The 24,530-nt window shown below is 58.5% G+C and overlaps 1 protein-coding gene across 2 annotated transcripts in view; it reads right to left on the bottom strand.

Moving 5' to 3' along the window:
* The window catches only part of FRMD5 (FERM domain containing 5), a gene marked incomplete at its 5' end in the record, with an annotated part of 111,438 nt that extends 88,214 nt beyond the window's left edge, over positions 1-23,224 (bottom strand). For both annotated transcript variants that reach the window (XM_082488747.1, XM_082488748.1), the window contains one exon: positions 23,123-23,224. In XM_082488747.1, coding sequence (XP_082344873.1) covers positions 23,123-23,224 — 102 coding nt within the window. The remainder of the gene's footprint in view (positions 1-23,122) is intronic.
* Positions 23,225-24,530: the final 1,306 nt, after the last annotated feature.

Genomic DNA, 24,530 nt, shown 5'->3' with positions numbered 1-24,530 from the left:
GAAGCTGTCGCCTGTCCCTCCCAGTGCTCCCAGCTCAGCACGGGGCGCAGGGCAGACCGGGAGCGGGCAGACCGTGCCCAGCGGGGCTGCAGGCACTGCCCACGCAGCCGGGGGACATCCGAGGGGGGAAGGACCCGACAGGGGGAGCAGCCTGGAAACAGCGGGAAGCTGATCACGGCGCATGGAAGAAGAGGGAGTCTCTTTGTAATGAACGTAAATGTTCTCACCACCTTCTCCCAACCCCATCTGAATCAGAAACCCATCGGGCAGTAATTGCCAAAGGGTGTCCTTCTGCCAGCATGGTACCCCGCCAGCATCAAGAGCCCCCGAATTGGCCTTCGAGGCGTGGATGACAACACGCACCCCCGCTCTCAGCTGCTCTGCAACGCTCAGCTTGGGTTTGCGCCACCCTATAAATCACATTTGAATCACCACCGGTATGGAACCGCCATCGGCTGACCGCCTCTGCTCCGCTTCACACACCTCACGCCACCAGAAGCGTTCTGCACTCCAACAGCCGAAGAACGTGGCAGCGTCTGCCCCGGCAGCGCAGAGACCGTGCCCGGCGCGGGAACGCGCCACACGCGAGAGGAGCTGCATCCCCTCCGGGCCCCCGCAGAGGCACAGCCCCCGGCGGGGACACCCCTCTGGTCCCAGCAGCGCCCAGCAAAGCAGGGACTGGGAGCAAAACGCCCAGGGCTTGGTGTCGAGCCAGCCCGCGGAAAGCTCCTTTGGATGAGGCGGGAGGAAAAAAATTCCATCACCTCTGCAGAGCAGCCCCTGGTTGGCGTTTTCTAACGTGGGCAGCAGGTCCTGCCCTCCCCGGGCCACGCGGGGGCTCTCGGCCAGCTGCCGCTGCCGGCGAGGGACGCGGGGTGCGGAGGGCCCCCTGCCCACGGCAGCTCCCCCGACCCCCGGCCCCGCACAGTGACCCGCAGAGCCCTGCGGTGTCCCCCGCGCCCCCGGCCCAGCGCCCTCCCGCAAGGCAGAAACGGGCAGGTCGGGCAGGCTGTGCTTTTTGGGGTCCAGCCTAAACCAAAGCAGTGATAAAGGAAGAAAACTGCACAGGACGAAGGGCTTCCCGCCCCGTCCTCCAACAGACGTGTTCGTTAGTATTAATTACGGCGAATGTCCTGCACCAGCTAAGGTGATGAAACGCAACATTAGCCAATTAAAAGATAAATATTTCGTGCCTTGGCCTGTAACCCCGCGCTGTGAAACGCGTATACGTCACTGCCACATCCCCCTAACGGCGAGGACCACAATTATTGTTAACTTAATGCTTTGCTTATGTTGGTACCACGTTACAGCTGTCACCTGCAACCAACGGGCCACTCTGGGTTTATTAAAGCCATGATATTTATATCGCAAAGGAGTTGCTCTAATTAGAGCACGGAGGCACCGCAGCCCCTTCTCTCACAACCACAGCAACTCATGCTCCGCACGGTGCCTCCTCCCCTCGAGGAGCCGCAGCAGCTTCAGGGCGGCACCTCGTCCTCCCGCCGTGGGTTTGGTCCCCCGCCCCGCCACCCCCGCGCCTGCCGGGGGGCAGCAGCGGCCCCCGAGCTGGGGGGACAGGCTGGGGGGCACCCACGGGTGGAGCCGGGCAAAGGCATCCAGCCACGTCCCAGCCTCCTGCCAGGAGGATCTCATTAAACACCGCCCGTCACCGCTGCTCTGCCCGTCAGCGCCGGCTGTCAGTCCGTCCGACAGCGGCCGTCACTCCGCCGACTGCATGGGGAGCCGCTTCAGAGGGCGGCGAGGGACGGGCTGCGATCCTTCCCCGCTCCGCAGGGATTGCATAAGCAGCCGGCTTTTGTCCTCGGAGCCGCACAGCCGGCAACGGCGTGTCAAGCAAACCGCGCTCCATCCTCTCTGACAGCTTCTTCCTGAAGAACAACGTCGCGACGTGGCTGTTAAGCCTCATTTCTAATAAGGACCTTCATTTTAAAGAAGGTTGTGCAAAATAATATGCAACGCCGACAGCCCAGGGCTTCAAAATCCCATCGCTCGTGTTAGCCCGGGTTGGAAACAAGCGGAGCACGAGGTACCTTGTGAAGGAGCGTGTTCCCAAATCGCCCTCCTGTTCAGATTCTCTGATGTCTGATAGAAAGCTTTAACACGCAGCCACTGACCTCACAATGCGGCAGGAGGGGGGTGGGCTTACAGGAGCACTTCACTGGCTATAGCCACGCTTGGAAAAAACAGAAAAATGAGGAAATCCTGTCTCCATAAAATAATGAGTTATGGGTTCACATGCTTTTTCCCTTGCAGCAAGGCGCCCACGTGCCTGGGGCTGCTGTAGAAACCCGAAGCTGGAGAGGTTATATCCCGTCATCGCCGTACGGGCACAAAACTGCAGGTATATAAATCTGGCTGTAATTGTGGAAATACATTGGAGACTGCGATAAAGAAAAGCCACAGGATTACACAGGATTGGGAAATGCATTGTACTGTAAGATCAGCACCTCTGCCTTACAAAGGGAAAATTGATTCAGACAAAGATGTTCTAAATGGTTTACATTCTTAATATGTTATCAAATTAGTTACAAAGAGGTAACAGCAGTAGATGTAATTTACCTACTTCACGCAAGCGCGGGATACTCTACAACACGGTAAATTGATTTACGAAGCTGGGAGGCAAAGCAGTATTACAAGAGATTATTTATTGACCCAGAGATAGCAAACCGTGCGCAGGGGAAAGGTGGGTCCGTCCCCTCCCTGCCCCCCCGGCGTCGAGCGCTGATGGGGGAGAGAGGACGCGCGGGGGGAGCGCCGCCTCCCAGGGTAACCTCCTGCAGGGCAAAGCTCCACAGGGTGGTACTTTCTCAATCTATATCATAATTCCTGGTAAGAAAACCCCTAGCTATGGAAAAGCACTTTTAAGTACTGGTTTGAAGAAACAATAAATACATTAAAACACTCTTGTACCGCTCGGAAGCCGATTCCTGCCACCCCCCCGGATGACGTTCCCCTCTCACGGATAACAAGCACGGAAGGATGCTACCGCTCGTTCCAGGCTTTCCCGGAAACGCGGCGCGGGTTGGGGCGATGTGCCACGGAGGCCGTTGTTCCCCCAACAGCTGCGGAGAACTCGGGGAAGGGCTGACGTGCCCGGCGCTGCCTGCCCACCCCCCGGCTTCACCCCTGCCGCGGGAGGTCCGCCCTTCAGCGCCAGCACAGGACCCCCCCCCCCCGGCTCCTTGAAACCCCTCCGGCTCCTTGAAACCCCTCTCTGCCTCAGCCCAGCACACCCTATCTTCAGCTCTCTCCCACCGAAAGGTAATTACCTTAAGAGCTCATTACGACTCAGGATGTGCAATTACTGCCTGGAAATAATGCACTATTTTTAGCACATCAGAGTAAAAAGTGGCAGATTGACAAGAATTATCCCTCAAGCAGTACGGCAACTGGCTTGTTAAACGCTGACTTTTTTTTTTTTTTTTTTTTCACTAGAAAATACGTTTCTGTCCCTTCAGAGCAGGTGGGCACCGCCAGCAGCCCTGGTGCAGGGTCCACTGCTGCCGACCACCCTCTCCTGCATCCTCCCCCGGTTCCCCGGCCGGCGGACGTGCCTGGGCTGGGCACCTCCTGCTCTGCCTCTGCCTCTTCTGCCATGTCTTCACGCGTGGACAGGCTACAGCAACCCCCCCGCGGTCCCAGGGCCACCCCGGCCGGGTGTCGCATCTCCCTTCCAGGGCTGGCGTGGAGCCACGTGTCCCCTCTTTGCAGTGACAGCATCCAGGAGTCACCTATCCCGTCGGAGCAACCCTGTCACCTGCAGGGACCCATGCGGAGATCGCGGGTGTCCTCAAGACCTGGGGAGGGAAACGGTCCCGTCCTGCCTTGCTGGCAGCCACCGAGACGCACAGACAAACGGGCACATGCCCAAGGAGGCAAGGACAGAGGATGACCCCAGGAACACTCTGGTGCCCAAGAAAAGATGCTCAACCTCAAAATGACAAATATCCCAAAGATGCCGCTCAGGTCTCTGGAATCATTCCCTCTGTCTGAGGAGACCCTTTTGCATGTCCTGCTGCACGTCGTCCCAGTGACAAACGCCAGCGTGCCATCCTGCACCAGCCTGGGGACGCGCACACGAGCTGAACACGCTGGTGGCTGTGGTGGCCGCCCCTCTGCCCACCGCAGACCCCGATGGGGCAAGACGAGGCTGCCCGGCGGTCGCCGCTGCCCAGGGAGGGGCCATGGGGATGGGCTTCCCAAAAAGAAAAAGCCCTGCTGCCCCATTCCCAGGGAGACCGTCACGAGCACAAAAACCTCTCTTTGTGCTCCTCAGAGCCGGTGCACAACAGCCCGCGGTCACCACGGACAACTGCGGTCACCACGGACAACTGCAGGCGGGCAGAAATATTTCTGGGCCAAGAAAAAGCCCAGGAGGTGAAACACTTGGAGATTTCGGCCTCCAAGGGAGAAAAAGGTAAAGGAAAGGGCAGACGCACAGACAAATAATGGTGTCCCCGGTTGGAAGCAGCCGACCTCCCCAGTCCCTGCCAAGAATTCCCCATTGTCCCCCCCAGACCGTGGGACCGGGTGATGGTCTCACACCACCTTCCCTCCCGCAGCGCCGAGCGGAGGTTGGTTGGTTCACACACCCGCGGCACACACGCGGCCCTGCAGAGCACCGGGGCTTTTGCCACACTGGCACAGCTCGGAACGGCGGCACTCCTGCTCCCGAGCCCCGGTGCTCAGCAGGCAGATGGCACCACGTAAGGTGCTCCATGGAGGTGGACCTGCACGAGGGACACAAGAAAACGTCATCCCAGGATGTGACAGAAACCCCACCACCCAGCCCGCGTCCTCCGGTCCTTCAGCAGCTCCTCTGCCCCGACTCAGCGTCTTGCAGGAGCTTCCTAAAAACACCGAGCCCCCAGCAGGGCGGCCACTGCGCCCGCAGCCGCAGGCTCCTTAGGCACCGAGCTGCAGCTCTGCCACGTGCACCGGCCACCCCGTCCCTCCCGTTGGGGCTCCCGCCAGCTGCAGCGGCTGCAGGAGAGGTCCCATCCTGCGCGGCCACCCAGCTGTGCCCCGCTCCGCCGCTCCCGGACCAGCTCAGCAGACGAAGCCCAAGACCACAGCTCCGCAGCAGGCAGCAGCCACAGGCACGATGGAAGGGGCAGAAGCGAGGAGAGCGATGGAGGAGATGATACAGTGCAGCGGAAAAGGAAAGATGCTGGGTGATGGCTGACGGAATTGGACATAAGAAGGTTTTCTCTGGGCTGTCCTTTAAAAGAAGTGTTTAACCACAAGAGAAAAGAAAAATCCAGGTGTTTTTTAAATTAAAAAATGCAGCCCTGCGCCATGGCAGAGAGGAGGGGGGCATTAACATTGCCAGTGCTGATGATATTTTAGATCTCCTGCATACTGATCTTAGCCCAGTTTCCAAGGAAGCAGTGCCCAGCGGGGCCTCAGGGACCACGCGCGGGCAGCGGTGCCGTCCCCCTCCACGCACCGGCGCTGCCCGGGGGGACCCGCAGCCCAACGCCTGCGGGATGCCCAGCTCGTCCCACCAAACCGGCACCGCCTGTCCTGGCCCTCGGCAGCGCTTCCCCACCGCGGGAGGAGGAGGAGGAGGAGGCGGCTGCTCTCTTGGCCACGCAGGACATGACTGAAAACCAGCGAGGGAGGGAAGGAGGGAGGAAGGCGGGAGGGAGGGAGGATGGCGGGATGAGTGCTGCCTGCAGGGGTGCAGACAAATGGCCCAGCTGAAGAGACAACCCATCCGCTCCAGCCGGGCTCTGATAGCTTCAAAGGAGCCCAAAATCCTCCCGGCTGTGCCGAGAGCTGCACAGCTTCCCCAAACCCGCCTGCTGCGGCGTGACAGCCCCGAGGCCCCGCCGCGCCGGGTGACAGGTCCTCCAGCCCCCCTGGGCAGGGGAAGGCGCTTCGGGAACACAGCGAGAGACGCGGTGACTTGGGAGTCGCTGAAGAAACGCCTGAGACATCTTCTCCTCGGGCTGCTGCACTTCCCCGGGGGTGACGGAGAGCCGGGGGACAGCGCGGGGGGCGGCAGAGGGGACGAGCCCTGCAGCCAACACCCTCCTCGCCCAGCCAGCGCCGGCACCTATCCTGCATCCCAACCCCGTCCGCTGCACGAGCAGTCAGTCACCTTTGCAAGTGCCGTGCAGAGCCCCTCCTCGCACCGTGAAGAGCTCTCTAGGAACGGTCTTTATGACTCCTTTCTAAATCTCAGCTATAAAAACATCCAGGCAGCGCATGGCTACCTGCAGCTCCCTCCTACCAGCCGTACAGCGATGCTCTCTGGAGTCTCTCCATAAGCAATGACAGATCCAAGGGAAGCGTAGGATGATGTCAAATACGCTTAAAATGTGTATGGATTACAACGCCATAAATATTTTAAGGGCTTGAGTGAATCTGTTGCTAACCTTGTACCAAGCTCCAGTGGCCCCCTCAGCCCTTCCCTCGGCAGTGGAAGCCATCCAGATAAAAGCATCATATTTTTACCCTGGCGCTATCACTGTGTCTAGCTGACACTCTAAATAAAGGCCGGAATAATTGCAGCACTTAGAGAAGAACCAAGTGCATTCAAAATAGTCTCTTTTGGCTTCTGTAGTTTATCAGACGATTTTATTTTCTCAAACACACCTAGAAGACAGCATGCCATGAGCACTCACCCTCTTTGTGCTTGCTCTGTGTAAGTGTTATTTCGTGCCGGCTTGCTCACTTGGAAGAATACAACAGCAAAATGGCACCGTATTTCCTTTGCCAGGCCACGGAGAAAATTCCGGGAAGGGGAACTGCACAGCTCCTTGGGCAGCGACGACGTGTCACCGCCAGCAGCACACAGCACAGGGCGCACCAGCACAGGTTGGCCCAGGCAGCTGTCACAGACCTTAAATAATCCTGCCGTTTGCAGACAAGCTGTTAGGGTCACCAGGAACAATGTGGGTTGATTCTGGCCAACGCCGAAGAGAAACTCGTCCCTCTGGAACGGGCACCCTGGAGCATCCAACAGGCGCAGGATTTGCAAATCCCGTACCCCAACAAGCACAGAGCACCGGTCGCCGTGCCCCCCCTTGCTCGGGTCCTGCGGAGGTGGGGGTAAGGCATCCATGCCCACCCAGCCCTGCCCTGCAGCTTTCACCCAGGGACGACCAGAGGGACGCCTGGCCGTGCCAAAACAACCTTTGCCGCGCGGCGTGGCGTGGCGCAGCCTGTCCTGCTGAGGTCTGCGTGCATGAGAGACTCTCCAAAGAGAACCAGAGCCCCTACTGTCCTCACAGGATGCTAAAAGAAACAGAGATTGGAGCCAGCGGTATGTAAACCAGCCAACTACGCCAGCCCCAAGAATGCCACCGGCCAGCAGAGCCAGCACGTGGAAAGCCATGAACAGATCTAAGACAGCCTTTTAAATCATCAGCCTGTATATAATGCGTGCGCAACTGCCTCCCCACAACATATGGCAGCGCGCCTAGGACCCGCATACCCAGAAAAAAGCACCTCGGTGCCCGTCCCCAAGCGGAGAGTAACGCGGCTTTGGGTGGCAGCGAGGGACCTGCGAAGGCAGGCGGGGAACCGGCAGGGAGGCGGCGAGGAGATGCGGCCGTTACCTGCAACGCCGCAAAACAAGGGAACGCTGCAAACGCCCTGCCCCCCTTCAGCCCTTGGATGCACCAGTGCGATCGTGAACCTAATTTAACAGGTGATGATTAGGAGATGCCCTCCCTAATTTAACAGGTTCAAGAGAATCATTCAAATATGCATTTTATTTATTATTATTGTAACACACAAAATATCCAAGTGTGGATACTGTTATAAAAGCATAAAGAAAAGGAAGAAGCAGCGCTGGCAGCTGCTGTGTTGCCTGCAGAACCCCACCACGCCGTATGGGGTAGCAGACCATTTCGGCAAGGCAGGCATGACAAAATTTATAAAAACTACTAATAGTAACTGACAGGTGGCTGCAATTCAAAGCAGGTCCCACTGGCCCTACAGAAAAGTCACACCCTGCAGTGCATGGCCAGTATGGGACGTGCTCTCCTGCCTACCGCCTCTCTTCCTCCCGCCAGCAAGTTCAGACGTAGCGGGACGGCAGAGCAAAGCGCGCATCGCCCCACGAAGCTCTCCCAGCGCCCGGGCAGTTAGCCGCTTACAGCTGCGCCTGTAGTTATTCCAAAAGTAAGCACAAAGGGGCTTATTTATTTACTTACTTCCATGTTTACTCTTGCCTGCTTCCTTTCTTATTGTAACACAAGCTGGATCCCTCCCCGCTTCCCGTAAGGATGTTGCTCATCGGCCACATCTCTGAAGGTGGTCTTTGTGGAGATGCTGCTTTGGGATACACTGAGATGCTGCATGGGGATGCGCTGAGATGCTGCACGGGGATGCACTGAGATGCTGCACAGGGATGCACTGAGATGCTGCACGGGGATGCACTGAGATGCTGCATTGGGATGCGCTGAGATGCTGCTTTGGGATACACTGAGATGCTGCATGGGGATGCACTGAGATGCTGCACTGGGATACGCTGAGATGCTGCATGGGGATGCGCTGAGATGCTGCATTGGGATGCGCTGAGATGCTGCACTGGGATACGCTGAGATGCTGCACGGGGATGCGCTGAGATGCTGCACTGGGATACGCTGAGATGCTGCACGGGGATGCGCTGAGATGCTGCATGGGGATGCGCTGAGATGCTGCATGGGGATGCGCTGAGATGCTGCATTGGGATACGCTGAGATGCTGCATGGGGATGCGCTGAGATGCTGCATGGGGATGCGCTGAGATGCTGCATGGGGATGCGCTGAGATGCTGCACGGGGATGCGCTGAGATGCTGCACTGGGATACGCTGAGATGCTGCACGGGGATGCGCTGAGATGCTGCATGGGGATGCGCTGAGATGCTGCATGGGGATGCTCACCCTGCGCACGGCCACCAGCAGTGATCGAGACACGGGCTGCGAGGGTGGAACACCAAACACACCCAGATGTGCCCCCCAGGGTGACTTTTACCTCTAGCGCTGAAGTCCCGTCCACCCGCGAGTCTATGCCTTTCCCAGACCAGACCCGCGTTCCCCGGGACAGCATCCTCAGCACCCCGGGGGTTTGCAGTCCCGGAGAGAGCTGCTGCTGCTGCTCTGCTGGGCGCGTTTTAAACCCCAGGCACGGCAGGGCAAGGAAGCTGCAAGTAGCGACTAACTTAAGGAGAGGTTTATCTGCAGCACTTGTTAATCTGACTGCATTAATTAAAGAAATGCTACTTTAGCACAACTTATTTGCCTAAATGGTGCTTTAAACCCAGGCGACCTTTTCCCGAAGCTGGCAGGGCAAGGTTCATCAGAGTCCGTGTCTACCTTCAGTGCTTCCCTACAGCAGCCGGCACCGTAACCGCCAGCCTGCAGGAGCAGAGCTCGTCACCTGCCCTGGGAACCCCCTTCCACGTGCAGGGATAGTGCCCACGCACAGGGATAACACCCACGTGCAGGGATACTGCCCACGCACAGGGATGCTGCCCACACATGGGGACAGTGCCCACGCACGGGCTGCAGCTCCACACTTCAGTTTCCACGAACTGTGTGTGCCACTCAGACGAATCCCCAGATTTTACAGATTAAATAAATAGGGAATGAAGAGGAGGGATGAGACCCCATCCCCCAGCGGTCCTAATCCCCTGCACTAGATGTGGGCACCCCAAGCGGCCACCCGGGGTGAGGTCCACGGAGGAGCTCAGCCCCCTCCTTCCTCCATGGCCGGGGCTGAGGACCCGCCGGATGCCAAGGCCCGCGGTGGCACGGACCCAGGGTGCCCCGTGGAGGAGTCCCCACAGCCCAGTGGTTGGGACAAGGCTGGATCTGGACCGAGACCAGTGGGCTACAGCTCCTCGTCACCGCTTCCAAGGGCTGGACATCAAGATCCAGCATGATGTCCCCGAAGCAGCAGTGGGGACGAGGGCATCTCCCAGGCGATGGTGGAGTCCCCTGCTCACCATCAGCCCTGCTCCTCCGTTCCCATGGCAATCCCCGGCCCCTCCAGCTGCACCCAGACGCTGACTTTTCCTCTCTCTCCACAGAGGTCCGTGGAACAAAGCAAAATAAAACAATTAGGCAGTGTCTGCAGGGGTGGGTCAACACGCAGTCACTCCTCTCGGGCTGATTTACCGTTTCCCCAGTCCCACTCAGAAGCCAACGCTGAACCCACCCTGGGCTGCCTTCCACTCTTATCCCTCTCTGGTGGAAGCCGCACGGGGTGTATAACTCCAGCCCAGCTCAACTCGCCTCCCAGTCCTCGCATTTATCCTACAGGCACGAGGACCACCGAGCCACGGCCAACAGCTCTGCCAAGCCCCCCGGGCTGGCCCCCAGCCCACGCCGGCTGAGGTGGCACTGCCCTGCGGGGCTGAGGGACAAGCAGACAAACAAAAGAGAGGGAATGGGAAACCTCATCTTGAGTGTGCGAGGTTTAATTGCTTACGCTCTGCGATACTAACGCACTCCCCCGGCAGAACGCGCGCCCGCTGCCGCTTCGCCCAGCGATGCAGGAACCGTGATTGAGTTGCAGCTCGGCCGTGATAAACCTTCCCGCGGTGAGGTTCCCGTGGGACAAGCCCTGACCCAGGTCAGAGCCGTCTCCTGCTCGTCCCTGTGCTGTCACCGTCCCCTTCGCAGTTATCCCCTATGGGGGGCCTGCTCGCCGCTGCCGGCTTCTGTACTTCTTTGCACCCAAGAACGGATCGCCTCCTGCTCAAAAACGCTGCAGTTACGTCTCAGGCTCAGAACCGTGGGGGCCGCAGGTCTCGCACTGGCTCTGGAGGAGGAGCTGCGACCGCTCGCTGGAGCGACCCGCGATGGGGTCCCGCACCCTGCGACGGGCCGTGGGGCCGCGGGTGGCCACCAGGGGAGCCGAGGGCTTCAGCCTCCTCGCCCCGTGCGAGACACGAAGGGTCGGGATGTGCCCTGTGCTGGGACAAGCGAAGGGCCGCGCTGCAGGCTGCTCTGCCTTCCCTTCGCTTGCAGCCCCGCAGCGCAAAGCGACAGCCACGCTGCGCCGGCAAACCACCCTCGCTGCCCGCTGCGTTCGCCCTGGCAAGCATTAGTTTGGGAGGGGATTGCTCCCAAATTGCTCCCAAACGAACCCAAGCACCGCGCCGGGAGAATGCCACCTCCCTCCTCACGCTCTCCCCACACCCAGTCTCCCACAAACGCATCCTCAGAGAAACCTGGACGGACCAAGGACGAGCCATTAGCCCAGTTCTGCCACTGAGGGAGGCTGTGGTGCGGGGAGGAGCGGGGAGGGCCCTGCGGAAGCCCCAGCACGCTGCCCCCCGGCAGCCCCAGGACACCAGCAGGATGGGACACGGCTCATCAGCATCGGCGATTAACCGTGTCGGGAAACCACGTCTCTCTGGAAAAGCCCAGCAGAGCTGGCGGAGAATTACACGCTGCCCGCAGAAGTTTAAAACCAAACCAACCTAAAACGCCGCAGACATCGTTCCCCATTACACTCAATGACATCCTCATAACAAAGCGCCACCTGTTCATTACAAAGCCCCAGAGAAATAGGAACGCTCTCCACTCGGTGGTACTGGGGGTCACTAAGGTAAGCCGCAACTTATTCTTCCCCCCGAGCCCTCTTGGTTGCATCTTTATCTAATCCTGGGGGGCTTTGCCAAGGGGCCGATGCGGTGGCGCTGACAGTGGGACGCATCCCATAAGGGCAGAGAGAAATCATCACCCTCATCGTTATTTAAGACACTCCCCATTGGGATTAATTTCGCATCAGCACCTTATTTATGGCAGTAACAAAAAGCAGATGTTAAGCCGGGGGACCCGGTACCCGACCAAGAGCAAAGCACTGGTGTTGCAGGCCACCACGCGCGCCGGGCGGAACGCGGGCCGACGGTCCACGCACGTCCCCTCCAGCACCCGCTGCCGCATCCCAAAACCCCAGAGGAAGAAATCCACCATCGGAAGGAAAGCAGAAGTCCCAACCGGTTAAAGCCCCATCGGTGGGGGCTACAGGAGTTGCTTCCAAGAAGCGGTGAGAGGCGGAGGAATCATTCCCTGCAGGTTTGGGGGGTTTATATCAACCTGCAAACGAGACTGATGCAAAATGATAACCACAGAGGTGATAAATGCAAGTGGAAGAAAGGAAGGACAGCAGTAACACGGACCTGGACCAGAAGACAGAACAGTCCACTCTGGATCAGGAGAAGAACCTTAACAGTGAGGAACGGCCCAGGAGCAGCGAGATTTAGGCAGGAGTGTGGTCCAAGAGAGTCACCTACGGAGGGGGGTCTGACAGTACCACCGCGAGGGCAGGGGCCGAGGTTTGGTCCAGACAGCAGTCCCGACGGCGCGGGGGTCCCGGGGGTCCCTGTACGGATGGAGGAGGACGGCCTGGCACGGCAGGGGACGCTCACCGACATCTATCACACCCCCATTGCCCTCATCCTGTCCCACCGTCGTCTCCCACCCCACCCCTCTCCTCTGCTGCTGCGTCTTCTATTGCCCTCACATTTTCTCCTCTCCACTTCCAACAGCCCCAGGAGCTCCGGGTCTTCAGGGCCCAAAGACTTTCTGTTCTCATTACACATTTCCTTTGGAAAGCCGCTGTTGTTTGCAAGCCAGAAATATTAGTCAGCATGCTATATAGTGCAACGCTAATGAGAATTAAATCGATTCATGAAAAGTACCTGCTCAGCATGTTTCTTATCTATTTTTCAAACATAACTATATTGGATTCCGGCTTTTTTTTTTTCAGTCCCAATATACTGTCCATTCTATGAGTTAAGTATCTTAGATAACGTATAGTCACAATCACTATAAACTACCTAATCTATACATTCCTAAAGTCTCTCTGCAGCTCCAGAACGGCTTCATCAATTTTTTAATTTTTTTTAATAAAGAAAAATTTCATATAGGCAGCTAGATGGATATTTCCTTTGGGTCCAGGCTTATGTGCCAAGCTAAAAGCCAATACGATCTGAAACAGCCCCTGAAAAATAGAAAACCCCCATCGATATGACAGATATGCCACTATAATTAAAGTCTTTGGTAAGAGACATTATGCAGCCAAAATATTCTATTTCCAGCTGCAGCATTGATCAAATTTCGACACCCCACATTAACTAGCTGAGGTCCCTCTGGCCTCACAAAGCACACCACCGCAAAGCTTTTCCCAATTATGGCTTACAAAAGTGCCTCGTGTATCTGGTGAGACACCAGTACCTGGCGAGTACTGACCCCCCTTATTTCACTCCTTCCCGCAGCATCCCGAACCAGCCCGCCATTCTCCTCCGCACTCAGGAGCCCAGCGCTTATGTCCTTTCCTGCCAGGCACCAAAGCTTAAAGTACACACCAGCCTTGGCTTCCCAGGGAGATGCTCGGTCAGCGCAGAAACCCGCCTCTCCCAGGGAAAGAAAACGGGTCTCGGCGCAACGCCCAGCTCCGGCGAGACCGCGACCCAGCCGGGAGCGGAGGGAGGCTGCCAGCTCAGAAATCTAAAGAGAATACGTTAAAATTATTACGTGAAAATTATTAGGGCGCAGCTGGCGCGTGGCTCTGGGCCCTGCAACGCTCGCGCCTCTTCAGGAGACATTTCCTCACCTTTGCATTTTCACAATGCAAAGTACATCCAACAAACCCAGAGAGGTTTCCCAGTCCGTTCCCGTGTCTGCAGAAGAGCAGTGGCCATTTACACCAACATTATTGCACCTTTCCACCAGGACCAAGGACTGAACAATCGGGGAGAACAGATCCCCCCTGGTTTCCATAAGGAGAACCGGCATCACCCACTAGTGGAAGGACAAAGTTGATCCTCGGAGCACCTAAAAGACGCAGTGGCTTAAAGCACAGCTCTGCTCTACACACTGATGACGTAAAAATGGCACCACCTCACTCCGTAGCGCAGCTCCTGATGTGTATCTGCAGAGACAGCTCCTGACTTTATGGAGCAAAATAAGATTTTACCGTATTTTACCCCCGCTGTCCCCTACAGACAATGAGCCAGAGGAAGCACGACGGCATCCTGCATTTTGTGTGTGCGGAGAGTAAACTGTATTCCTCACAAAATTTCAGCTGCCGAGTCACTTTTGCAAATGAAGACAATGGTTACCAGTGAAGGTAATCCACCCAGACGGTAATTGCCAAAGTGTAATTAAGGGCAAAGTACAGTCTGCATCTTTAAAACGATGATGCGGGAGGAACAAAGCGCCCAGCTGCTCCCCAGGACCACGCCAGATCGGTCCACCGGCAGTTACAAAAATCCTATTTTTGCTTAGAAAAAAGAGCCGTTCTCCACCGGCACTCTGCAGCATTGTTCCCTCAACCTCCCTCTGCGCTGCCCTTTTCAGAAACAAGTCAGACTCCAAGGACTGGGCATATTTTGCAGATATTCAGTTCAGTCTTGGCCATTATTACCCAACAGGCACAACAACCTCTGCACCGTGCGCCCGAAAACTGCCTGGCCAGCCCCAAATCCCACAGGTCGCTTTAGAACCAAACGTACCCCAGTACGTCTCACCCGGTAAATTCCTGGAAAATCGGATCACCGCAAAATCTGTGCCACAGAGCAACCGGAGAGAAAGACTGCACGCGACTGTCACGTTTTCCCCCACCGACCGCACACGCGGGGACGGGGCTGCAGCGACTTCACTCCTCACCACTCTTTTTCTCGTTTCCAAACGCTACTGAACGCAAAAGGCAGCAGTTACTCTTCTGTCCGGAAATGAAAACACCGTAACGGATATTTAATAGCTACCGTCAATTGCGAGAACTCCTCGTGCCCATGTCCCACCACATACAAATGAAAGACAGGCTTGCTTCAACTGGAGGCGGGTGGTGGCAGCGGGGGGAGACATGCAGAACTTGAGTGTGAAGCTTAAAACTGTGTTTTCGTTTGGGATGGTCCGGTAGGCACGTGCCCGCCACCGGGGGATGGTTTATGGGCAGTGATTTCATGCACACACAAACCCCCGAACAACGACGCCCCGTGGGAACGACAGAGGAGAACCACCATCTCCCCACCCACCGGGGCAACTGCTGCCCCGACCCCGCTGCCAGCACAGGCAGGCACAAAAGTCTGGAAAGAAAGGCACTTCCGAACACTTCCTTTCCTGGAGAGGAAGCGGCTGATCTTCGGGATTTGTGCAGAAGAGCCGGCACATCGCCCCGCTCCTGCCGCTGCTCGATCCACCACGCTTCTGCCCCCACCCCCCTCCAGCACCCCCTGAACACAAACCACACAGGCAAACACACCTCGGGGGTGACGTATTTAATGAGACTTCATTTCTATTTTAATTATTTAGGGTTTTTTCCCAAGAAAAATACTGTAAACAGATAAAACTGTCTAAGACCTTACAGCCCCTTCCAGTATCTGAAGGATGCCCACAAGGAAGCTGGGGGGGGACTTTTTCCAAGGGCATGGAGTGATAGGAGGAGGGGGAATGGCTTCAGACTGGAAGAGGGCAGATTGAGATGAGATGTGAGGGAGAAATGTGTCCCCGTGCGGGCGGTGAGCCCCTGGCGCAGGGTGCCCCGAGGAGCTGTGGCTGCCCCATCCCTGGAGGGGTTCAGGGCCGGGTTGGACGGGGCTGGGAGCAGCCTGGGCTGGGGGGAGGGGGCCCTGCCCGGGGCAGGGGGGGGACTGGGTGGTCTTCAAGGTCCCTTCCAACCCAGACCATTCCGTGATTCTATGATTCCATAATACCCCATTTTTATTTTCTAGAAGCACCAGTATTTTACGTGCCGACGGAGCACGGCTCAGCGCACCAGCAGTGACACGCGAAGCCAGGGATCTTCCCTCTGACACCTCAACCCACTCCTCGCAGCGTAACAACAACAAGCTTTCCCGTCCGTTGAGTCCCAGCAAACCCGTGTCCACGTGGGGCCAGCTCGCATGCCCCTGCCCTTCACCTCCTCTTCCTCACCGCGCCAAAACGCCCCGGCAGCCGCAGGGCCGCGCAGGGAGTTGCTCACACCTCGGTCCCCCGCTGCTCCATCCCGCGAGGGGCTGCTCCCGCCCCCACGCGGAAGCCCTGCGGGCCCCGTGAAGGCACGGCTGCGCTGCAGGAGGTCCGGCTCGGGGCATGGCCCAACCTGCAGAAATGCCGCCACGTCGGCCCACGGACTTCGCCTCACCTCCTAAAGACCAAGCCGGGCTGCGCGGTGTGCTCAGGAGATGCGCTCAGGTTTCTGTACGGATGCAGACAAACGCGTAAACCTGACGTCCTACTTGTGCGCACGGAGTCTTCTCGCTTCTTCAGACCTTTCTGAAGACTCACCCCATTTCTTCCCCACCTCCTCCTTTGTCCTGGTGCTCCGAGCAAAGCAACCTCCGCCCCAGCCCGGCCCCCACCAGCAGTGTGCTCTGCAGCCCTGGGTAGGTCTGTACCCCGTTATCCGGTTCTGTAAGGGGCGTAACAAAAGCAGACTGCACCAGCTAACAGCTCCTCCTGCAAAATGAAGGTCGGTTAAGACGCTGCCGTGCTCAGCTGAAAGCTCCAGTTAACGCTCAAAGCGTTCGCTCCCTTCTGCCACGGCCGAAGACGGTGGGTCTCCCCTTCCCCTGGGCTCTGGCCGCAGCTGGCGGAGTTCTGCCGACACGGCGGGGGAGCACAGGCAAACACACCTCCTGGGATGGCAAAGGTGCCACAGGAATCCGAGTAGATTTTAGAAAGTGACCGAGAGCCACAGCAGCTGCAGCTCCGTTGGGAATACCAGGGGGGAATCCACAAGAGGCGGCCGATGAAGAAACAGCCCGGGATATATTTTCCTGAGTTCTAAAGCTTCGAAGAGGCTGATGGGAACCACCACCAAAAATAACTAACTAGAACCTCTGCCACAAGAGGGGATTTAGCCCCATCCTTCCACACGATGCCCCCAGCCCCGGCAGGACGAGCTCAGGCCCACATACACGCACACGTCCGCTGTAGTGCTGCTGCACCCGGCAGAACCCGCTCCCCTTCCCCTCCTTGCCATGCAAGAGCCACAGTCTCTGCAGACGCTCGCTGTGGATTCATCAGCCTTGCAGGCAATTCCAGATCATCAATATGAAATTGCTCTCATACTGCTGTGATAATTTACTCTGGAAATTTTTCAAAGGAAAGAATTTGACCTGAAACCTTCTTATTTGCAGAAGCAACTCCAAAGCTTTCTGTAACCAAACAATAATCGGCATTTTTTGACCACAACCAAGCGGCTGATGACAGAAGCGCCGTGCAGTTCTCTCCATAACAGCATCAACATCTGACCCCTGCGCTAACGAGGTATTGTCTATTCTTGACAAAATTGATGGCAAATAAAGTACAGCACTTCTCCTCGCACGGCAAATCCCTGCTTGTTCCCCAGCCTCCTCCAGGAACGCGCGGCCATTTCTAACCAGTGACAGTAGTGCCACACTCCTCCACCATGCGGGAACCAGGCGGGCGGTGATTCCGCAGGGTTCGCTCGACAGTGCCACCCTGATGTGGCGCCACAGCCTCCCCCGTGCGAGGCAGAGGGACCGCTCCCGCTTCGGCGGGAGCACACGCGTGTCCTGCGCTGCGCGCCGGGTCGGCATTCCCGTCAGCCCTGCCCTAACTGCGCTCACCACGTGGCAGTCTTACAAGTGCCCCGGAAGGCTGAAGTGTTGAGCAGTAAAATCTGCTCGGGGTAGATTTTGCCACAGGGTTTGGATTTTCCCACTGGGAAACTCCGCCCTCCCACAGCGCGAGACAAAGACAGGCACGCGGCATCCTCGAACACGCAGGACCCAGTGAGCGAGTAGCTACCTCTGAGGCCAACGGGGACTCCACTCTCCACCAACACCCAAATTCACCCAACGCTGCTGCGCAGGAGAGGCCATTCAGCGCCCCCATCCGTGCTTGGGGACCCACCTTCACACACGGTGCTGCGCGCCCCGGAGAGGACGCCCCCCGCCACGCCAGCAGTGGAGGAGCTTCCACAGACCCACGGCACCTCCACCAGGACCGTGCCCGCTACCAGTGACGGCATCTCAGCGCGGGTCTTGCTCGCCGCCCAGTCCTGGCCCATCTTCGTACACGGCTTCCAGGAGAAGCCGCCCTGCACGGTTTCGGCGAGAAGACACATCTGCTGGCTCTACCCCCAGAGAGGGACCCCAGACACTTTTGGCGCCTCCGGTCTTGCACGGGGCAAACCGAAGCATCGTGCGAGTTTCCATGGAAGGAGATGGCTTTGCAGGAACGTGGCCACAGACGTCACTCCCACATACACGATCACTTTAAGCTCCTGAAGAATGAGTCAAAAATTAAAAATAAGTGGGCTGCTCGAGGCACTTTTACTATTCCCCAGACAGCTTAAAAAAGGCCTCCTACTGTGCATTACCTAATTTTTACATGACAGAAGCAGAAAATTTCTTCTTTCATGATGCTATTGTACAGATCTTTTGACAATGGCATTACCCTGTGTGTGTGCGTACGTATCTTTATTTGTCTTCAACAGCTTATATGGGAAAGCGATAACCAAAGTCGCTCTTTCAGGAAACCGGCCCCCAGGAGAGGGATAGCCGGCAGTTTCACAGCAGGTACCACCATAAAACAGGTGTGGAAAGTTAACAGAAAACAGACATTTCAGCTGGTGAGGAAATAGCAGCACTAGAGATATTTTCAACGGGTGTCCATAACAACTTGTGTTTCTGCCGCCCATTAAAATGCGAGTAAATACGTCACAAGTTTTTCAGTGGACGTTTGGTGGATGTTTTCCTCAGCTGCCTTTTGTATCCTTTGTTTTTAAAATTATATACTTGGAAATGAATTTAAAAGGGAAAAGGAGATGAAACCCAAGAACGTCTCACCTTGGACTGCTACTTTGTCTTCAAAGTTATTGTGCATTTCAGGCAGTTTTCTTCCGAGCCCACAGACCACGTGTATGTAAATGTTTGAGCGGGGAATGAAGGATGCTGCCCGGCAGCGTGCAGCTCTACTGAGATTTAGCCGAGCAAGAATGATGGGTTTCTGTTGCAAATACGTTTCCAATGCTCTAAATAAAAACATTACTTTGAATAGAGTCAACAGCAAACCGGGCACAGAAACCCGTCGGCATCGCGTTCCCCACCCCCGGGACCCGCGGGCCGGGAGGGGTGCGATCCCGCACCCGCCGCAGCCCCAAGACTTCGCCGATGAACTTCTCCGGGGCCAGGACTTCCCTCGCTACCACAAGGCGCTGGCGGTGCTGCGGCGGCTTTGCCGGAGCGTGGCTGGCGCTGGGCCGCGAGCCCAGGGGGTGCCCGGAGAGCCCGTCCCGCCGCGCACACCCGCAGCCTCCGACCCAGAGTGCGCCCTCCTCCGCGCTCCTGACAAGAGGTTTGGCATCAGCCCCCGTTACCGCGACCGCGGGTTCAGGCTGCGGAGAGAAGGGACGGCTCCGGGAGCAGAGATAAACTCCTCGGTGGTTTCTCGGCAGCGGGGAGCAACCTCCGGAGCAGAACACATCACCTCTGCTCCGGACTTCAGAGAGGAGACCCCACCGCGTGAGCGGCGGTCTGCTAACCTATTTCCCAGCAAAAGCAATTGGAAACTCTCAGAAGATAAAAAGATAATGAACAAATAACCTTCACAGTAGCCAGCGCTGCACAAACCCAAGGTTCCCCTTTGTGTTGACTGCCTGTTATTAATGATCCTGTCAGGTCTTCTAATGAACTTTGTGCTTCATGTGGAAAACGTGGGGTTTGTCCGAGAGCGTAGTCAAGAGCTCGTTTCCATTTATTTCCAATCTTATGCAAGAAAGTTCTTACATCCCGCATCTAAGAAATCCTGTTTTCGTATTTATTTTCTCCCATTTCCACGTTCTCATAGTACTACTGAGGTCTGAAACAAAACACCACTGTCTTTTCAGGAAAACGCCTGATGCATCGAGCAATGGCAAATCATTAATTATTTCAAGCCTTTTATACCACCACTGACACCACAGCGAAGAATTTAAAACATTCCCTCAGACAAGCGGCTCAGTCACAGCGAAACCGCAGCGCGAGAGCTTCGCTTCGTTTTTTCAAAGCTCGCTTTATTCCGAGGAGGGCGGCGCGGCCGCCTCGCTGGCAAACTGCTGCGCGCTTCGGGTTGGAGACACGGAGCGCACGGTGGTAAATATAAATTAAATATACCGCTAGAGCAGAGCCGTGCCGCGGGGACGAGCAAAAAGCCTTCGGGAAGGGCCGCCCCTCTCCGCCGGCCGAGCCGCTCCCTGGGGACGCACCTCGGGGCGGTGACACCCCCGGCAGCGGGGTCCCCGGCACCCGTGAGCCGCAGTCGCACAACGCCGAGGGACGGGGCGTTACCGGGCACTGCCGCCTTTTCACAGCTGATGGTCCCCACGCTGCAAACTACCGCCTTTACTGCTTTTCAAAGATGCCCCCGTGGCAGGTAAAATTATGAAAATGTAAGCTTTTCTGAGTCAAGAAAGCCCAACACCGTCATACTGAGGCAGCTGCTGGGAGCCCCCGAGTCCCGGCAAGTGAGGGAGACCCGCAGCCCTGCTCGCCGGCAGACACGGACCGTCCCCCGGAGCCAGCGGAGGCGGATGCTGGGACAGCGTCGCCCCCAAAAATGGCAAACTAGCGGAATATACAAGAAAAAAAGTCAACAACAAAACCTCTTACGGAGGCGCAGACACAGCTGCCCCAACCCACTGCACCCACTCCCTCTGCCCGCAGCAGCGCTCTCGCCCAGTGCCGGGCCGGGGGACCCGGGGACCAGCTCTGCCGGGACGGGCTGCTCGGGAGTGAAAAGCAGGGCAGAGGAGAGGAAGGATTCATCCCAGCTCAGACAACGAAGCGTTCCTTCAACACGGGAATACTACCAAAGTAAACTTCCAATAACCAAATAAGAAAGGCTTTCTTGAGAAACAGAATATTCAGGTATTATCCAGCAGCACCAGCCCCCTCACACACCTTTATCGAGCACAGCCAGAGGTTAACTTTGTCGACAGGTTTAACCACTGCCATTACCTCAAACGTAAATAAGACCTCTGAAAATCAGCTCTGCCGACGAGTGCTTCTTTCTCTTCCCCAGCAATGCAGAAGCCCAACGACGCGTCAGAGGGGTCCCACTGCGGGGAGGGGACGCAGCCCCTCCGCATCCCACCCGCTGCCAGGCTGAGCGGCTCAAACACATGGGCACAACGGCAAAAACACACATTACAAACTTCCAGTGAGCAGCTTTGCTCCCCAGATGTGCGCCGTGATTAACAGCGCTGCATATGAAAACGATGACTTACGCCTTGGACAGTTTCTCCGTATTTAAGTAAAAATAGAAATACATAAATTAGAAACAACAGGCGCGGAAACAGCCCGGGTGAGGAAACACTACGGATCTCAGCAAGACATGAAATATCTGCGCTCGTGAGGGAATGACCTTCAAAACTCATTCACTGCTCGCAGCCAGGATGGTGAGGGTTCTTCTCAGTTGCAAGACATCATACGTCCCTACTATGTACGCTTTAATTTCGCACAGACTATAAACAAGGCTTATAAGGCAGCGGGAAAGCAATAGAAAACAAATATTGAAGTGGGGTAACCTTGACTGCGAGGGTAATACAAGCTAATTCTTTATACCTTGGGTCATGCATACTAAATATCAGGATTCGCTATTCACTATGCTGAACATAAAATAAGCCACTGAAATACGTGATCAAGTAGTATTTTCTCTAAAAAAAAAAAAAAAAAAAAAGACATGCTAAATGACGACACCTTGTTAAATTATCTTAAGGACAAAAAATCCAGATTTTTCTTAACTGCATTGCCCACACTTTCTCTCCCAAACTCCAGTTTTCCATTTAATTTGTATCAAAAACAACCTCCGAGAGACGAATTAGTTTCGCTTATGCAAAATAAACTAGGTTGCCGTTCGGGCTGTTTACTGGGTCACACTTTACAACCCGGGGGGGGGGGGGGGGGGGGGGGGGGGGGGGGCGGCGCGGGAGGCACCTGCGGCATCAGCATTCCGCCGCCGTTATTGGCACCAAACACCCTATTTATCTATTTTAGACTATTTAAGCGAAAATGACCCTGCCTCGCACAGCGCTCCTCGGTCACCGGCCCTCGGCACGGTCACCGCAAGGATGTCGGTGACTCCCCCGGAGCGGCGGGCCGGGGAGGCCGGGCGGAGGCCGGTGCCACTTACGTGTGGAGTCACCTTTTACCGAAAACTCGGCGCCGCCTTCGCCGCTGCCCCCGGAGCGGGCTGGACCGGCGGGCAGCGGCAGGAGGAGCCGCGGGGGCTGCCGCCTGCGGGCTCCGGGCGAGCTGCCGCGGGGACGCGGCGGGGACCGTAGGAGCGACGAGTGAAAGCAGCCGGAGCCGGGGATGCTCCGCTGCCCTCCGCCCCCCGGTCCCGGTTCCTCACTCGCTGCGGCGGGTTTTTAGGAACACCGCATCCCACGGGCTCTGCGGGGCGAGACACGACCCCGCGCCGCCCCCGGCAACGAGGCGGACCCCGGGTGGGGGGCGGCGGCCCCGGGGCGGTCCCGGTCCGCCCGGTACCCGGTCGCGGTACCCGGGGAGCGGCGGGCGCCCCACCGCGTCCCCGCCGCTCCGGACTATTACAACCCCACCGCTCATTAGAGCGGAGCTGAGCGCTAATGAGGGAGGCCGAGCGGGGCGCCCCGGGGGCGGCGGAGGCCCGTCCCTGCCCAGCAGCACCCCCGGGACTCGGCTCCGCACCGCGATGCGCGGAGCCTCCGCGGGCGGCTGAGGGGGGCGAGCGCCGCCGGGCTCCGCGGGGGCTCTCCCCGGCCCCGGGGCGGCCGTGCCGGGCTGCCCCTGCCCCGCTCCGGGAGCTGCGGACACCCCCGCGCCATCCCCGCACGCCTCCGCGACGGAAGGATGGGGGGGCGCGGAGGGGATGGGGGGGCTCTGCCCCGGGGCTCCTCGCCGCCGGCAGCCGCGGGTCGCCTCCCGAGGGCCGGGGGGAGCGCCGGTGGGGGTCGGCCGGGGGGGGGGGGGGGGGGAGGGTGGTGGTGGTGACGGCGGTGGTGGGGAGCGGGGGTGTCCGCCTTTGTTCGCGGCGGCGGGGCAGGACCGGGCCGCCCCCGCCGCTCCGCTCCTTTTGTCTGCCGGCTCCGGTGGCGGCGCGACCCCGGCGGGGGGCCCGTCCCGCCCCCGCCGCCCCCCCGCGCCCCGCGGGACGCTGACCTGGATGGTGCAGGTGTACTCGCTGTCGTCCAGCAGCCGCACGGTGCAGTTGTACTCGCGGTCGAGGTTCCTGCTGCTGCCACTCATCCACCTGCTCAGCATCTTCCCGGGGCGCGCAGCGGGCGCGGAGCGGGCGCGGAGCGGCGGAGCCTCCGCTCACATCCCCGCTGCCGGCGCCGTGCGGGGCGGTGCGGGGCGGTGCGGTGCGGCGGGCGACCTCCTCCCCCCCCCCCCTCCCGCCGCCCGCCCCCCCCGCCCGGCCCGGCCCGGCCCGGCCCTCCCCCCGCTGCGGGCCGAGCGGCGCGGAGCGGCGCGGAGCGGAGCGCAGCGGCCGTGCCCGGGCGGCGGCGGCGGCGGCGCACGGCGGGCGGGGTGGAGGCAGGCCCGGGGGGGGGCCCCGGCGCCGGTTGCGGGGGCCAATCTCGACGCGGCGGCGGTGACGGGCTCCGCCGCAAACCAATGCGGCAGGGGCGGCGCGGCCCCGCCGCCTCCCCCGGGCAGCCCCGCGCGGGAGGGGGCTCCGCGGGCGCGGAGGGGGGCGGGAGGGGGGTGCGGGGCTCCCCGGGGGCAGCGGGTGTCTTCACCTCCTGCCCGCAACTTCTCTTCTGGCCCCGCTCCCCGCGGCCTGACGCCCGCAGAGCAGAGGGGGTCGCGTGTCCCCCCCCGCACCCCGGGGGGAGTCGGGGGCAGCCCGCGGTCCGTGGGGCGCAGCCGGCGCTGCGAGCGGTGCCGTTGCGGTGAGCCCCGTGTGGGGCAAGTGATGCGGGTGCGTGTGGCCGGCTGTATCCTCGCCCCCGACCGCCGAAGCGGAGAAGTGGGGAGAGGCCTTTCCCGGCCCCCGAAAGACGCAGCGGCATCCCCGGGGACGGGAGGTGAATGCGCTCGACCCAGCAGACCCGCAGGTCACCGCTGAAGCACCCGCCTGCGCCCAGCTGCCTCCCCGGGGCCAGATTGGGGTCAATGGGTTGGTGTTCCCGCAGAGGGGTCAGCTCGCGTGGCCCTCTGAGCAGAGCCCTACGCCAGCCCAAATGCTGGGGAGGTCCCCAGGGCATGAGCTTCTCTCTTACTGTTCATTCACTGTGGGAAGAAACTTTAAAATCTCTAGTTATTAAACAAAATGGACTCTAAAAGTGATGAGTTTTCACTCGGATGCAGTTGGTGCTACTCTGGACCAGTGAAATACCTGGTGGCAGTGTCAGCAGCCACCAGGGATGGGGGCCCAGCCGGCAGCACTGCAGATCTCTGGCTCTGGCCATTCCCCGCCTGGGTGTCACGCTTTCCATGGCCGTCCCTGCACAGAGGGGTTCCCCAGTGCTCCCACCCCCACACATGCTGACAAATGCCCGAACCAGAGGCCACAGAGAGGGTCCGTGTTAAGCTGCTTCCGGTCTATCCCACTGCACCACGG

The sequence above is a fragment of the Vanellus vanellus genome (genome assembly GCF_965231255.1).
Source record: "Vanellus vanellus genome assembly, chromosome: 11".
In the NCBI taxonomy this organism is placed as follows: domain Eukaryota; kingdom Metazoa; phylum Chordata; class Aves; order Charadriiformes; family Charadriidae; genus Vanellus; species Vanellus vanellus.
Note: the sequence above shows the minus strand (reverse complement) of the source record. Positions and strands in the feature narration are given on the sequence as shown.